The following is a 16,109-nucleotide window of genomic DNA, read 5'->3' as shown; positions in this document are numbered from 1 at the left end:
CCCTACCGAAGGATTAAGGGGGATGTGATAAGATGATGACTTACTCTCTGGAAAATAATACTGTGGGGGTAAGACACCTCTAACACCCCTTGGGGTGTGTGTGAGTGCGTGTGAGCGTTCCACCATAACTCTGGAACGCCTGGGCCGCTGAAATGAAAAGGAATGAATTATATCTATGGTGTCAAATCACAATACTTTTGACAGGGATAGTGTACCTTTTGGATTCAGGTCCTGTTAAGATACAGCCTGTTGTGCCTTAAAATGGCTTCTACTGTACAGCAGAGTAGAGTTGCCATGGTAACGGCTTCACTGTACTCCACAAGGGGGCTCCCTCTGGTAAGGGGGATTGATTCTTAAAAAACAAAATAAAACCCGGGCAGCTAGTGTATAAATATAAAAACAATTTAAAATTACAAGAGGTTTTTTTTTAATAAGGTAATTTGTGGAGGGCCAATCAAAGAAAAGAATTATTTCCTGTGAGAAATTCCTGGCCTCTTAGAAACTTGGCTGCCAAAGCCACTTCCTTGCCACAGTTCTCCTCTCCTGGCAACAGTCTTCCTTGGGGTGGAGAAAAGCCAGTGAGCTCCATGTCCCTTGGATAAGAAGCTCGATGCATCTGGGAAACGGTGTTTTTCAAGGTCTCTGTCCTTACCAGCTGGCCTTGGTGCCAGATAAGGGCTGAATTCCTGCAATCCAAATAATATTAGCTGGGTAAGACAAGTCTTTAGAAGAAAAGCTGGATGCTGTGTTGACCTTTAATAAGAGTTTGCTTAAAACGCTCGTTCTAAACCTTCAACTTTGGGTGTGTGTGGTTGGGTTTTTTTTTTAATGCTTCTGCCACCTGTAAAAAAAGAGAATCGGTGAAAATCGGTGGCTCATATTAATCCGAATATAACAAAATCCAGCCAGCTGCTTATCAAAAACTTGATTCAGTATTTGGTGGTCGGAGCTGCTTTCCCTTCAACACATCGAAATCCCCCAATTTGGAAGAGAGGGGATTTTCATAATACATATCGGAATGTGATTTGGTGTTTGTTCGCTCGGCACTAACGGTGAAATCAACCATGATTCGTGAGCCTGCCCTCCATCCCAACATGCTTTCTTGCTGTAATCTTATTCTTAATCTCTCGCTTTTCGATTGCGGGGGGCGGGGGGGAAATGGCTTTGTATTATATACAGAGAGAGGATGCTTTGCTTGATGGTGAAGACACGGGAAAAATTACCAGGGTGTGAAAGGAGAGGGATGCTTGCTGCCTGACGAAGAAATTGAAAAATTCAAATTTTGCTGTTTTTCATTAACCTGCATGCAAATAAATCAAGGTTCTGGCCTTGCTTGGATCAAACTAGATGTTTGAAGTTCATTGTATTGGTTATTACAAAAGCAGGCATATTTTTTCCCCATCAAACAGGGCCTGCTTATACATTGGCCCGTACTGGAAAAGAAAACACTAAGACAGAATACTTCAGCAAACCTTGTTATTTATTTGTATTTTGACTTTTTATTATTTTTACAAACACTTCAAGATGGAGAATATACCCAACACACCTTCCTCCTATTCTCCCCACAACAACAATGGGTTGAGGTGGGTTGGGCTGAGAGGGAGAGATTGACTGTTCCAAAGTCTGGCTTTCATGACTAAGCAACCTAGAACTAAGGAGAAATTTCCTGACAGTGAGAACAATTAACCTCTGGAACTGCTTGCCTCCAGAAGTTGTAAATACTCCAACACTGAAAGTTTTTAAGAAGAGATTGGATTTTATTATTTTATTTTTATTTATTTATTTATTTTTATATTCCGCCCTTCTCCGGAGACTCAGGGCGGCTTACAAGGCGTTAAGCAATAGCCTTCATACTTTTGTATATTTTATACAAAGTCAGCTTATTGCCCCCACAAACCGGGTCCTCATTTTACCCACCTTAGAAAGGATGGAAGGCTGAGTCGACCTTGAGCCTGGTGAGATTCGAACCTGCAGTAATTGCAGGCAGCTGTGTTAATAACAGGGTGCTTTAGACCACTGTGCTACCAAGGATAACCATCAGTCTGAAATGGTATAGGGCAGTGATAGCTAACCTTTTTCCTCTTCGTGTGCCAAAAGCGTGTGTGACAGCGCGTGCCGGCACCCATAATGCAATGCGTGCGCATGTGCACACGATACCCATGCTCCCCCACCCCCCTGTGGATGCGCGCACGAGGGGTGGGATTCAAAAAATTTAGCAACCGTTTCTCTGCCTGGGTGCCGGGTGGGCATGGCCATGGTGGGCATAGCCTACTCGGCCTCCTGCACCACAGTGAGGTGTGTGTGTTTTCAGGGCCCCGCAGGCTCCGGAGCCTTTCCTTGAGCCTCCGGGAGGGTGTAAATGGCCTCTCCGGGCTCCGGGAGCTAGAAACGGGCCCGTTTCCAGACTTCTGGAACTTCTGGGAGGCCCATTTTTCACCCTCCCCAGGCTCCGTGCAGTCCCTGCACTTGCCTGGCATCCAGAACGGGCCGCGTGGAGACCCCTACCTGAAAAAGAACCAGATAGTAACCAACCTAACCCTTTTTACACCTGTTGCCTTGATATCTGGAACTGTTAGATCCCATTTTGTCTTCCCAGACAGCCCAATATTTTCACCGATTTTGCCTGTGTTGAGGCCTGCAAATTTACTCACGTGCCAGGCTGTGCATTCACTTAGCCATTCTGTCTCTGTGTTTCTCTGCCCACTTTTGCTTCAGACTCTTGTTATAAGTTAAGCAAGAGGGACCCATCCAGACAACAACTAAAATCACCAGCAAGTCCAGATCGACCCACGAACATTGATTTGCACGCTCTTGAGCACAGGGGGTCTCCAAACTTGGCAACTTTTAAGGCTTGCGGACTTCAACTCCCAGAATCCCTCAGCCAGCATCGCGATGCTGGCTGAGGGATTCTGGGAGTTGAAGTCCGCAAGCCTTAAAAGTTGCCAAGTTTGGAGACCCCTGTAGTGTATCTTGCCCCTTTGGCTCTTAATTTCCGTTTCTGTCTGCTTGTGAATTTAGGGAACGTCCCATCACCCAGCGCCCCCTTGAAGAGGGTCTTGGCCTACACCGGCTGCTTTAGTCGCACCCAGACCATCAAGGAGATCCACGAATACCTGTCGCAGCGGCTGAGGATGAAAGAGGAGGACATGCGCCTGTGGCTGTACAACAGCGAGGTAACGGCGGAATCATGGAGAAGAAACTGTTGGGGCTCTCAGCCCGTGCGTGGTGGCTGGAAGTTGAAACACTAAATCTGAATGTTGGGATCCAAGGCCTGTTTTGGTACAAAGGCGTTTGGTATTAGTAGTTAGTCATTCCTCCTTTGATTGCAGCTTACTTCAGACATGCTAAGCCAGCCCTTCTGGGATGTGCAGAGCCAGCATACAGATAGTCCTCAACTTACAACCATTTGTCTTCTGACCCAGCTCCCCAAACACAACCAACCCTCTGAAATTAACTCAAAGACTTCTTTTATTAGGAACTCCAGCAGCCCTAGCAAAAAGTTTCTCTCTCGCCACAGGCTAACGAGTCCATCCGACAGGGAGATGAATAGTTGTCTGCCACATCTAAGCTCCATGGCTTAGGACCTGGTTACCTAAGGGACCGCCTACTACCACCAATAGCCTCCCACCGGCCGGTACGCTCTCATAGAGAGGGACTCCTCCGGGTGCCGTCAGCCAAACAATGCCGACTGGCGGCCCCTAGGGAGAGAGCCTTCTCTGTGAGGGCACCTACTGTCTGGAATGAGCTCCCCCCGGAGATACGGAGGATCCCGGATCTGCGCACCTTCCGCCGCGCTGTGAAGACCTTTTTATTCCGCCAGGCGGGCTTGGCCTAATCTTTTCCCTCTTTTTAATATGTAAATTTTAATCTGTTTTTAAATTATTGGGGTGTTTTAATTTGTCTGGGCCAAAATGGTTTGATTCGATTTTATCTGTTTTTTTAAATTTTTTATATTTATGTATTTTATTATTTGGCTGTTCACTGTCCTGAGTCCTTCGGGAGTAGGGCGGTATACAAATCAAATAAACTAACTAAACTAACTAACATCTATTCATCTCCGCCCCCTGCCTTTTATCCCCAGAGCTAGGGTGGGGCTTCTAAAGCAGCAGTGACTCTTCCTTCCCAAGGATCAGCCCATGGATTTCCCCTGTTCTCCTCTCCTCTGCCTTTTGTGCATCTGCACATCAGGCATTGGACCCAGCTGTTCCTCTTCCTCATCAGCCACCTCCAGATCTGGGGGCTGTTGACTCTCCATCTCAGGGTTGATGGACAGCCCAGGCTCTGCCTCTGTCTCTCTCTCTCTGACAGCTCTACTCCCTCTTCCCTCCTTGGAGCTCTCAGATTGCCTTGATGCTGGCCCTGACTCCCATGCCTCCTCCTCCTCCTCTGATTTGGCTGCTGGAGGGGCCGGCGTCCAACAGGCCACAACAATTTGTTTAGTAACCATTCGAAGTTACAACGGTGCTAAGCAAATGAATTATGACCCATACTTATGACTGCTACTGCATCCCTCTGTCATGTAATCAAAATTTGGGTGCTTGGCAATTGACGTGGGTTGGCAATGCTTGCATCGTCCTAGAGTCATGTGATCACCATTTGCAACCTTCCCAGCCAGCTTCTGACAACCAAAGTCAGTGGGAGAAGCCAGGTTCGCTTAACTTCTCACATGACTCACTTAACAATTGCAGTGATTCACTCGAGAGATGTCGGGGAAAAAAGGTTGTAAAATGGGGCACAATGGACTTAACTTTCTTACTTAGCAACTGAAACTTTGGGCTTTGTTGTGGTCATTGTTGCCCTAGCTCAGCTCCGGCACACATGTGCGCATCGGCCAGCTGATTTTTGGGCCTTCTGGGCCCACCGGAAGTCGGGAAACAGGATGTTTCCGGCCTCCGAGGGTTGGGGAAGGCCCATTTTTCACTCTCCCCAGGCTCCAGAGCCTTTCTAGGAGCCTTGGGAGGGAGAAAACGACCTTCCCCACTCCCCCGGAGGCTCTCCGGAGGCTGGAAACGGACCATTTCCCGACTTCTGGTGGGATCGGAAGGCCCATTTTTTGCTCTCCCCAGGGTCCAGAGCCTTTCTTGGTGGGACCGGACATCGGGAAACGGCCCATTTCCAGCCTCCGGAGGGCCTCCGGGGGAGTGAGGAAGGCAGTTTTCGCCCTCCCCAGGCTCCAAAAAAGCCTCTGGAGTCTGAGGAGAGCGAAAAACAGGTCTACCAGGCCCATCGTGCCATCGCGTGCCAAAAACGGGGGGAGCGCAGGGGGGACCGCATGCGCATGTGTGGGGGTACGGGCCACATTGAATATGGGTGTGGGCATGCACATGTGTGACACCCCCCGGGTTCCCCCCACTTTTGACACGCAACAGCAAAAAGATTAGCCATCACTGGTTTAGGGTATAGATAGTCCTTGACTTATGACCATATGACACGTATTTACAATGGCTGCCTTGTCCTAGGGCCATGTGTTCACAATTTGCAACCTTCCAGGCCAGCTTCCAACAAGCAAAGTGAATGACGGAAGCCGTATTTATTTAACAACCACATTACACGCTTAAGAACTTTGCTTAAACACCACAGCAAAAAAAAAAGCTTGTGAAATCGGGCGCACCTCACTCAACCACCTCACTGAGCGATAGAAGTTCCAGTCTCACTTGCGGTCGTAAGTTGAGGACTAGTTGTATCTGCTGGTCATCGGATTGGGAAGAACGTAACAATAGCATTGAAGCTTATATACAGCCCCATGGTGCTTTACAGCTCTCTCTGAGCAGTTTACAAGGCATTTGCATATCGCCCGCAACATTCTGGGTCCTCATTTTACCAACTTCGGAAGGATGGAAGGCTGAGTCAACTTTGAGCCGGCCAGGATCGAATTCCAGAGTGCGGGCAGAGTTTGGCTGCACCTTAACCACTGCGCCACCAGTACATGCCAAGCTATATGGAAATACACATGTTGGCTTTGCGTTAAGACAGTATAACTCAGGATTCGCAAAATGTCCGAATTTACAAGGAAGGATGCAAGATCAGCTCTCTCTGGTCACCAGGTTTTGCTGTTGTAAGGATATGGAAACTCACTAGCAGATTTTCTTTTTCTCTACAGAACTACCTTACTCTTCTTGATGATGAGGATCACACGCTGGAATACCTGAATATTCAAGATGAACAGCATTTAATTATAGAAGGTATAAGATAACCGTGGCTTTAACCTAATATTCACGGCTGGCAGTAGGGAATTCTGGGAGTTGAAGTCCACACTTCTTCAAGTTGTCAAGTTTGAGAAACACTGCTCTAACCACTCAGTCACTGCAGGATGAGGACAATCTAGTGAGGTTTTGCCTGGAGCAACAGAAGAATAAGGAAGCTCAAACTCCCTTTGCTACAATTCCCAAAAGTTCCTATATTGTTGCTAATCACTCCGAGTAACACATCTGCCAAAAGAGGGGGGATTCACTTACCTTCCCTACCAGTTCGCAAATGTGAGCGCGCACGCAAATGTGAACGCACCTTCCATGCATGCTCTTTGCTCGCACGTGTGCCATCCACGTATGCGCACAGCTCCCAAAACATGGCTGAATAGGATGGCATTACATCCAGGCAGGTGTGCGGAGCCTACTGCAGTCGGCACTACCGGTTCTACCGAACCGGACAGAACCGGCTGAATCCCATTACTGCACCAAAAGCAGAACTCCGAGGCAGGTAGATTCCTCAAAGAGCATGTTTATTGGATACATCGTATCGGCACAGCTAGTGAAAACCAACTCTAAAGTTTCCCGCGGCTTCAGCCTAATTAAAAGAGCAATTTTTTCCCTACCCCGAATGTCACAGATCACATTGTCCAATTAAAGTAGTTGGCGGGCTGCTTGGTCTCTCCTCTCCTTCAACTGGCAGCTGTTGGGATGACCTTGGTTCCCAGGAGAAAGCTTTTTGTTTTGACTGCTAGCCTGTCTATCTACTTCCCCCCACCCCCTTCAGAGTTTGTGGCAACTATGAGGCAGCAAAAGATGGCTTCAGCCAGATTCGCTTCAAGTTGACACACTCATTCTTAAAAAGTTTAATATGAGCCTTAGAGGAAAGGCTTGGTTAATTAACTTAAGAATTCTTCTTTCCCCCTCTATTGTTATTTTTTCCCATTCATTTATCATTGGAAGTTCATATTGTATTTTTTTAATACGATGATCTTTCCGGAGAGCTGAGGGCCAAATCCGATGCACAATACATGAAAAGAAGAGTTTTTGTTCAGAAATTTCTCACCTACAAACATCTGAGGATTTCTTTCTGGGCTGAGAACTTTTAATGCTTTTGTCGGGATATTTGATGGCAGCAGCCCAAATGGACAGCTCTCTGGCTTCAAACCACATTGTGGTATTTATAAATATAAGGATCCTTCTGTCTATGTAAAGAGGCTGTCATTTCTATCTCATGTTATTGGAGTCAGCTGCATTCTAAATCAGCGGTCACCAACTGGTGGTCCGTGGACCACTGGTGGTCCGTGAGAAAATTTGGTGGTCTGCAGAAAAATTATTTGCATTTTTTATATTGCACTAAATCAGGGATCCTCAAACTACAGCCCTTGGGCCGGATACGTGCAATGAACGTTTGTGTTGCTGCAGAGAGTCTCCCCCTTCGGGGTCTTTTTGTATGGGTCGGAGGGGGACAGAAATTCCAACTAGGAGTCTGCTTCAGCCTCCTGGTGCGGGGCTATAGGCGAAGGCTGAAGGGAAGTGCCACTGGTGGTGAAGAGCTGGAGGGCCTTGTTCCAGTGGGACTGCTTCATGACCTGGAACTGGCTGACCATCTCAGTCCGCTGAGCCTCCAGGCGCCGGTACCTGGCCTTGCACTCCCGCAGGTCTTCCCTCTGCTTGGAAAGCCTATGCTCCTAGTCCTCAGTGAGGTGCTTCTGCTGAGCCTCCTTCTCGGTCAGATCCAATTTGAACTGAGCCAGCTGTTTTGCCAACTCTTTCTCATGGTGGCTGCTTAGCTCCAACAACTGCTTCCTGTTGGGGCCCTAAGGAGCCTGGGCAGGAAAGCGAGGAGTGGCTGGGAGGGGAGGGGGTGAGTAGAGGCTGACGAGATGCCCCTTGACATGAGTGACATTGAGTTGGCCACGCCCACCCAGTCATATGACCACCTAGTCACGCCCGCCCGCCCAGTCATTAGGCAGATCATATTAGTGGTCCGCGGGATTTAAAATTATGAATTTAGTGGTCCCTGAGGTCCAAAAAGTTGGTGATCCCCTGTTCTAAATGCAATGGAGTTTATGCCAGCTAAACTTTGATCTCTTGTTCTTGCAGTTCGCAATAAAGACATGAGCTGGCCGGAAGAGATGTCATTTATAGCAAACAGCAGTAAAATTGACAGGCATAAAGGTAAGTGCTGCTTCCTTACTCCCTGACCTTCCAGAAGTCAATTTTTGGTTGACACATGAAGAGAATGAGCTGTTGGGAGTCCCAAGCAGATAAATCCTGCTAGTGTAGTGTTGGCTAACCTTTTTGCTGTCGCGTGCCAAAAATGGGGGGAGCGCAGGGGGTTTGCGGGCATGCGTGCCCACACCCATAATTTAATGCACCCCGCACATGTGCTTGTGGACCCCCCCCCCCGCTTCCCCAGCTTTTGGCAAGTGATAGAACAGTGGGACCGTTTTTCACCCTCCCCAGACTCCAGAGGCTTTCTAGGAGCCTGGGGAGGACAAAAACTGCCTTCCCGACCCCCCCAGAGGCCCTCCAGAGACTGGAAATAGTCCGTTTCCCAATGTCCGGTGGGCCCGGAAGGGCTGAAAATCAGGTGGCGGGCGCATGCATGTGTGTTGGAGCTCAGCTAGGGCAACACTTGTGTGCCCACAGATACGGCTCCACGTGCCACCTGTGGCACGCGTGCCATAGGTTTGCCATCATGGTGCTAGTGGGTTGGTAGACGATGCTCGTAAGTTGGTAGTAAATTGGTAAATCCAAGCTAGTAGATCCTGTCCAGTTTTAGTCATCATCATGATACAAAAGTGATGTTGAGAGTCTAGAACAGGGGTGTGAAACGTCGTTGTGGCATCACATGACGTATCAGGACTTTTTCTCCCTTCTCTAAACTGGGCGTGGGCATGCCCAGTGCGTGGGCCGGAAGCAGGGGTGGGCTCCTGGGGGATTGGCAGGATTCGGACGATCCTCCAACCAAGGATCGCTGGGGTTCAGCAAACCCCCAAATGCCACCCCTGGCTGGCCATGCTCACCCCTCTCCACCCCTCCTACGAGTCTCCACACGGCCCATTCATCATTCCAGGTAAGTGCAGGGGCTGTGCGGCAGGTCTGGGAAAGCAAATAAAGGGCCTACCAGAGATTCTGGATGTCCAGAAATGGGCCTGTTTCTGGCCTCCAGAGGGTCTCCGGACACCAGGGGAAGCAGTTTTCACCCTCCCGGAGGCTCAAAGAAAGCCTCCAGAGCCTGGGGAGGACGAAAAACATCCTCCCTCGCCATGGTGCAGGCAGTTGATTAGGCCACACCCACCATGGCCACACCCACCCAGCAACGGGGCAGCAAACCCATTGCTAAAGGATCTGAAGCCCACCCCTGGCCGTTCTTAACATATGGTGGGTCTGTCAGGTTTCGATGCTATCTCAAAATAAATGAATTTCCAAACTGCCGATCTTTGAGGAAATTTTCTCTTTATTGAGCACAGCGATCTGATCCTGGCTCTTTTGCGGTCAGTACTGACCTTTACCCCCCAATCCCTCCCTTTCCAATCCCCAATTCTCTGCTTCTCATTGGCTATTTTCCAAGCCACTTTCCTCATCTCTTCTTCGCCAGATCATAGGAATGTCTCCCCCCTCTCCCATCTCCGAGGAGACAGAATCTTCAAAGGGATTTAGTAGGCAAAAGTTCAAGCTTCTCCTCTCTTTATATATGTCAGTGCTGGGATGCTGACAGGGACATAATAAATTCTTTTTGGGGTTGCCATTTTAATTTCCCACAATAAGGGATCAGGAGACAGGAGGTAAATCTGTCTCCTTCTTCTCCCTTTTTCCCTGTATGCACTTGGTGCATAGCTTAATATTGTTTGTCAGTTAAAAATTTTTTTTCCATTTTTTAGAAACAGAAGTTAGGAAGGAGGAGATATAAGAAAAGAAAAGGTTACTATGAAGAGAAGTTTATGACGATGTTATGTACTATTGTAAATTATATTGATAAATAGTTATGTTATTAATGTCCTTGTAACGAATACAACAACAAATATATGAACTATTATTTTTTAAAGAATTGTACCCAGTTCACGCACTGTTCAATGGAGATGTTTTGTTTGTTTATGTTTTATTAAATTTGTATACCGCCCTACTCCTGAAGGACTCAGGGTGGTGAACAGGCACAGAATAAAATACAGAAATACAAAAGTTAGAAACAATTTAAAACCAAATTAAATAATTTAGCCCAAGACAATTAAAAATCCCAATAATTTAAAACAAATTAAAATTTCAGTTTAAAAATTTAAAAGAAAGGGGAGAAAATTAGGCCAGGCCGGCTTGCTGGAATAGGAGAGTCTTAAGAGCACGGCGGAAAGTGCGCAGATCCGGGATCCTCCGTATCTCTGGGGGGAGCTCGTTCCAGATAGTGGGTGCCCCCACAGAGAAGGCCCACAGAGATGAAAAGTATTATAAATAAAATAAATAAAACATGAAAAAAAAATAATAAAAAAATTAAAAAAAAATTTTTTTCACCATCTATCTCCCGATGCCATCCACTTTAGGAAGCTTAAAATAATAAAAAGAGAAAATGAAAGGAGTGTAAACAAAACAGAAGTAAAATAATAGAACAATAAAATAAACAATAAAAAAGGAACACAACGAGAACGTATCAATATGATAACCAAAACGATGGACAGGCGGAGAGGTGGAATCTGCCATCAATCCAGAAACCGCCTCCAGCATAGATAATGTACTGTTTATTATCATTATTTATAATGATAAATTTATAATTTATAATAAAAGAGCCGTGGTGGTGCAGTGGTTAGAATGCAGTACTGCAGCAAATTCTGCTGACTGCAGGCTGCCAGCAATTCAGCAGTTCGATTCTCACCAGTTCAAGGTTTGACTCAGCCTTCTATCCTTCCGAGGAGGCTAAAATGAGGACCCAGATTATTGGGGGCAATATGCTGACTCTATAAATCGCTTAGAGAGGGCTATAAAGCACTGGGAAGCGGTATATAAGTCTAAGTGCTATATTGCTATTGCAGATTAACTCTGCCAACTGCCAGGAGTTCAATCCTGATCGGCTCAAGGTTTGACTCAGCCTTCCATCCTTCCGAAGTCGGTAAAATGAGGACCCAGATTGTTAGGGTCATATGCTGACTCTGTAAACCACTTAGGGCTGTAAAGCCCTGTGAAGCGATATATAAGTCTAAGCGCTATTGCTTTTATAATTATTCATAATGAATGTCCTGCTGATTTCCATAATTTCTTCCTTTCTCCCAGTTCCCACAGAAAAAGGGGCCACGGGCTTAAGCAACTTGGGGAACACGTGCTTCATGAATTCGAGCATCCAGTGCGTCAGTAACACGCAACCTCTTACCCAGTATTTCATCTCTGGCCGACATCTGTATGAGCTGAACAGGTAATTCTCACCTGTGACTCAAGGAGGAATTGAAATATGAACAGAAGTGGTTGTGATGGGTGTGTGTGTGTGCTTACAGGTGGTCCTCGATTTACAACTGTAATGGAGCCTGCCCATTACAATCGTAAATTGTGATGGCTGTTAAGCAGATCATCATGTGACTGATTTGATTTTACGACCTATTTTTGACATTAAATGAATCCCCATGGTGATTAAGTGAACCTTGTGTTGTTAAGCGAACCTATTGTTCATTATGGGGCATTTTTTGCCAGAAACTGGAAATAAATGCCAATTTTCAACAGAAATCGCGGTTATATCACTGTGGGATGCTGCAGGTGGCCATAGATGCAGGCTGGTTGCCAAGTGCCCAAAATGCAGTCACATGACCATGGGTGGGGGGCTGTCAATACGTCAAAACCTGGACGTAGCCTGGATAGCTCTGCAGACTAAGCACTGTAATTTAACACCAGCTGTCTGCAATTAAAGTAAGTTCGAATCTTGCCAGGCTCAAGGTTGACTCAGCCTTCCATCCTTTCTAAGGTAGGTAAATTGAGGACCCAGTTTGTGGGGGCAATAAGCTGACTTTGTATAAAATATACAAAAGTATGAAGGCTATTGCTTAACGCACTGTAAGCCGCCCTGAGTCTCCGGAGAAGGGCGGCATATAAATCAAATCAAAAAAAAAACAAAACGGGTCTTATGTACCTTTTGGAGGGACCCATCGTAACTTCAAACAGTTGCTAAGCAGCTGCTTGCAAGTCAAGGACTAGCTGTATTGTAAAGCGATCCAAATAGTGAAAACAAACACACCAGAAATGGAAAGGGCTGTCTTTGTTTGCTGCTGATTTCCTGGTTCTAATAACAACATTATTACTTGCCTAGTTTTTCTGCACATTGGGAAGGACTACGGGTTCCCTGCCTGAGAGGTCTGCAAATCACTCAAACAAACAAACAGAAATGTCATCCCTGCATGTAGAGATCTAGCCTTTATCTCATTTAACATTTTTATTGAACTACTAGCTGATAACCCGGCGTTGCCTGGGTTTTTTTTTTTTTAAGAACTAATCCCACTTACCAGAGGGAGCCCCCTTGTGGAGTACTGTGAAGCCGTTACCATGACAACTCCACTGTACTGTACAGTAGAAGCCATTTTAAGGCACAACAGGCTGTATTTTAACAGAACTTGAATCCAAAATGCATCCTATCACTGTCAAAAGTACTGTAATTTAATAGTATAGATATAATTCATTCCTTTTCATTTAAGCGGCCCAGGAGTTCCAGAGTTATGCTGGAACATACACAACACACTCACACACACATCCCGAGGGGTTTTAGGGGTGTCTTACCCCCACAGTATTTCTTTCCAGAGAGTAAGTCATCTGTGTACCAAGTTTGGTTGAAATTGCTCGAGGCCTTCCAGAGTTATGCTGGAACACACCCACCCACCCACCCACAGCGCCATTTTTATAGAGAGAGATAAAATAAAATAAGATACAAAATACAAAAGTAAATAGGAAAACAGTGGGGGAGGAAGAGAAGGCCTTCTCTGCATCTAAAAATATTAAGGCAGCTTGTTTTCTCATTACGATATTATGATATCGTAAGTATTTCATAATATTTAAGACAGTCCTCACATTATCTCTTACTTGTCTTTTCGGCAGAAAGCCTGCTTCGTCTTCATGTATATATGCCTCTAAAATCTTCTGTAGTCTTTCTGCCAGAATGGCAGCGAAGAGTTTCTAATCCTTTGTTTAATAATGGAATTGGTCTATAATTCTTTGTCTTTGTAACATGTTGACCCTCCTTTGGGAGCAACACAATGTCTGGGGTCAGTGGCGGGATTCAAATAATTTAACAACCGGCCATGGTGGGCGTGGCCAGGGGATGTGACAGGCAGCACTCGACCTCCTGCACCCACCCACCCCAGGAGAAAAAAAAAGGGGGGGATGCTCTGCACCCTCACACCCCGATTTGGGCCTATGAGGCCTCCCTAAAGCCTCCTGGGAGTGAACCCCCCCCCCTGCACCCTGTTCCGGCCTAGTAGGCCTCCCTGCACTTACTGGGAGCCAAAATGGAACGTGTGGGGACTCCTGGAAGGGGCAGGGAGGGGCGGGGCCAGCCAGCAATTTAACTACCGGTTTGCCCAAACCAGCTGAATCCCACCCTGACTGGGATATATTTCCCCCCTGTAGTATATCATTCATTGTGTCCTTTAATGGTTGAAGACATTCCTCCTCCAGGCACCTATAATGTTGGCTTGTGAGACCATCTGGGCCTGGGGCTTTGCCTGGCCTCATCGTTTTAATGGCTTCTGATATCTCAAAAGCAGTTATCAGGTCATTCATAAGTGGTCTCTGGGTTTGAGATAGTTTAGGCCAGGGGTCTGCAACCTTAAACACTCAAAGAGCCATTTGGACCCATTTCCCACAGAAAAGAAAACACCGGGAGCCACAAAACCCTTCCCATACCTGACTATTTCTTCAGAGGCCACAAAACTAGCATATGTAGTTTTAATTAAACGTTCTGTTTTCTTCTGAAACTTTTCTTTTCTTGGATTTATTCATGGTTGGCCTACCCAGGGTTGAAAAGCTCAATAAATTGCGTGCCGGCGGGTGTCGCACATTGGTGGTTGTGACGCATATTTTGAGTGACAAGGAGCCATAGCAGAGGGGTGAAAGAGCCACATGCGGCTTCAGACCCCTGGTTTAGGCAACTGTTGTCTTAAAAGATATTCATCTATTTTTAACATATCTATCGCCTGTCTTTTATACAAATTTGAATAGAAATTATGAAAGGATTTTTTTGATAACGTTCATTACATCTAGCCTTTATAATAGAAGAAGAGGTTCAGAAGAGCCCTTGTCCTATCTACCTTTAGGGAGCAATTTAGTGGAGCCCTCTGTCATGGGAGGCTATATACAGATAGTCCTTGTTTAACAACAATTTGTTTAATGACAGTTCAAAATTACAGCAACATTGAAAAAAGAGACTAGTTCTTGCAGTTATGACTCTCACAGTATCCTCACAGCAGGGGTGAAATCCAGCAGATTCTAACAGGATCTGGAGAACCGGTAGCAGAAATTTTGAATAGTTCAGAGAACCAGCAAATACCACCTCTGGCTGGCCCCAGAGTGGGGTGGGAATGGAGATTTTTGCAATATCCTTCCCCTGCCACGCCCACCAAACCACGCCCACAGAACCGGTAGGGAAAAACTTTGGATTTCACCCCAGCCTCATAGTCATGTGGTCAGTAATGTGGGTGCTTAGCAACCCCATGTATGTATGATGAGTTGCCTCATCCTGGAGTCACAACGATCATCATTTGCCACCTTCTCAGAGGGCTTCCAACAAGCAGAGTCAATGGAGAAGCCGGATTTGCTTAACAACCACAATGATTCGATTAAGAGCCTTGGTGGCGCAGCAGATTAAAGTGGTGTTAAGTGACACCAGCTGCCTGCAATTACTGCAAGTTCGAATCTCACCAGGCTCAAGGTTGACTCATCCTTCCATCCTTTCGAGGTAGATAAAATGAGGACCCGGATTGTGGGGGCAATAAGCTGATTTTATATAAAAAAGAACACCGCTTAGGGGGGGGCGAAAGCCCTACTATGCAGGTATATACAAAAGTATGAAGGCTATTGCTTAACGCATTGTAAGCCGCCCTGAGTCTCCGGAGAAATGGCGCCATATAAATTGAACCAATAAATAAATAACAACATAGGGAAAAAAAGGTCTTAAACCGTGGTGGGATTCACTTAACGGCACATTATTTAGCGATGGAAGTTCTAGTTCTCATTGGGTTTGTAAGACGAGGTCTGCCTCTTTTCAAAATCCCACGTACTCATTCCTAAGTAGCCAAACAGATAATTGACGGAGCGAATTCTGTTCTAAATTCCAGGACAAATCCAATAGGAATGAAGGGGCATATGGCTAAATGCTACGGGGATTTGATTCAAGAACTGTGGAGCGGAGCCCAAAAGAACATTGCTCCTCTCAAGTTGCGGGTAAGCCCCCACGACGTTTCTTATTCCTTTGCAGCTTCATTCTGAAATGGGGAATTTTGGAAAAAAATCACACCTAAAAGTGAGTCATCTTATAATGAAATTTCCAATCAATTTCAAAAGTCCCATTTCCTGGGAGGCGTATGGGACAAACCTTCCTAGATAATGCCATATTCTTTTCCCATGGATCCGAGGAGCAGGGAAGAATACTTTGCAACCAGGTGGAATCTGGACTACAAAGTCTACTTTTGAAATGATTTTACCTTAGTGGGTGGGGGGGAGCATACACAGACATGGTAACTGCTTCCTTGAAGTCATTTCACCCGTTGTGTCACAGCAATCACACATGGTGTTATTAAAGTTAGATACAGTTAGAACAATTAATAAGTGGAACAACTTGCCTGCAGAAGTTGTGAATGCAACATCTTTTTAAGAAGATGTTGGATAACCATTTGTCTCAAGTTGTGTAGGGTTTCCTGCCTGGGCAGGGGGTTGGACTAGAAGACCTCCAAGGTCCCT

General features: G+C 46.1%; 1 protein-coding gene across 4 annotated transcripts in view; it reads left to right on the top strand.

Annotated features, from left to right (window-relative positions):
• The window catches only part of USP32 (ubiquitin specific peptidase 32), a 217,121-nt gene that overhangs the window by 172,335 nt on the left and 28,677 nt on the right, over window positions 1–16,109 (top strand). For all 4 annotated transcript variants that reach the window (XM_060693236.2, XM_087889985.1, XM_087889980.1 and 1 more), the window contains exons 17-21: window positions 3,019–3,173; window positions 6,101–6,182; window positions 8,292–8,366; window positions 11,451–11,589; window positions 15,488–15,593. In XM_060693236.2, the coding sequence (XP_060549219.1) occupies window positions 3,019–3,173; window positions 6,101–6,182; window positions 8,292–8,366; window positions 11,451–11,589; window positions 15,488–15,593 (557 nt within the window). The remainder of the gene's footprint in view (window positions 1–3,018; window positions 3,174–6,100; window positions 6,183–8,291; window positions 8,367–11,450; window positions 11,590–15,487; window positions 15,594–16,109) is intronic.

This window comes from Pantherophis guttatus, chromosome 1 (assembly GCF_059756535.1).
Source record: "Pantherophis guttatus breed Tessera chromosome 1, ASM5975653v1, whole genome shotgun sequence".
Taxonomy (NCBI): Eukaryota; Metazoa; Chordata; class Lepidosauria; order Squamata; family Colubridae; genus Pantherophis; species Pantherophis guttatus.
Note: the sequence above shows the minus strand (reverse complement) of the source record. Positions and strands in the feature narration are given on the sequence as shown.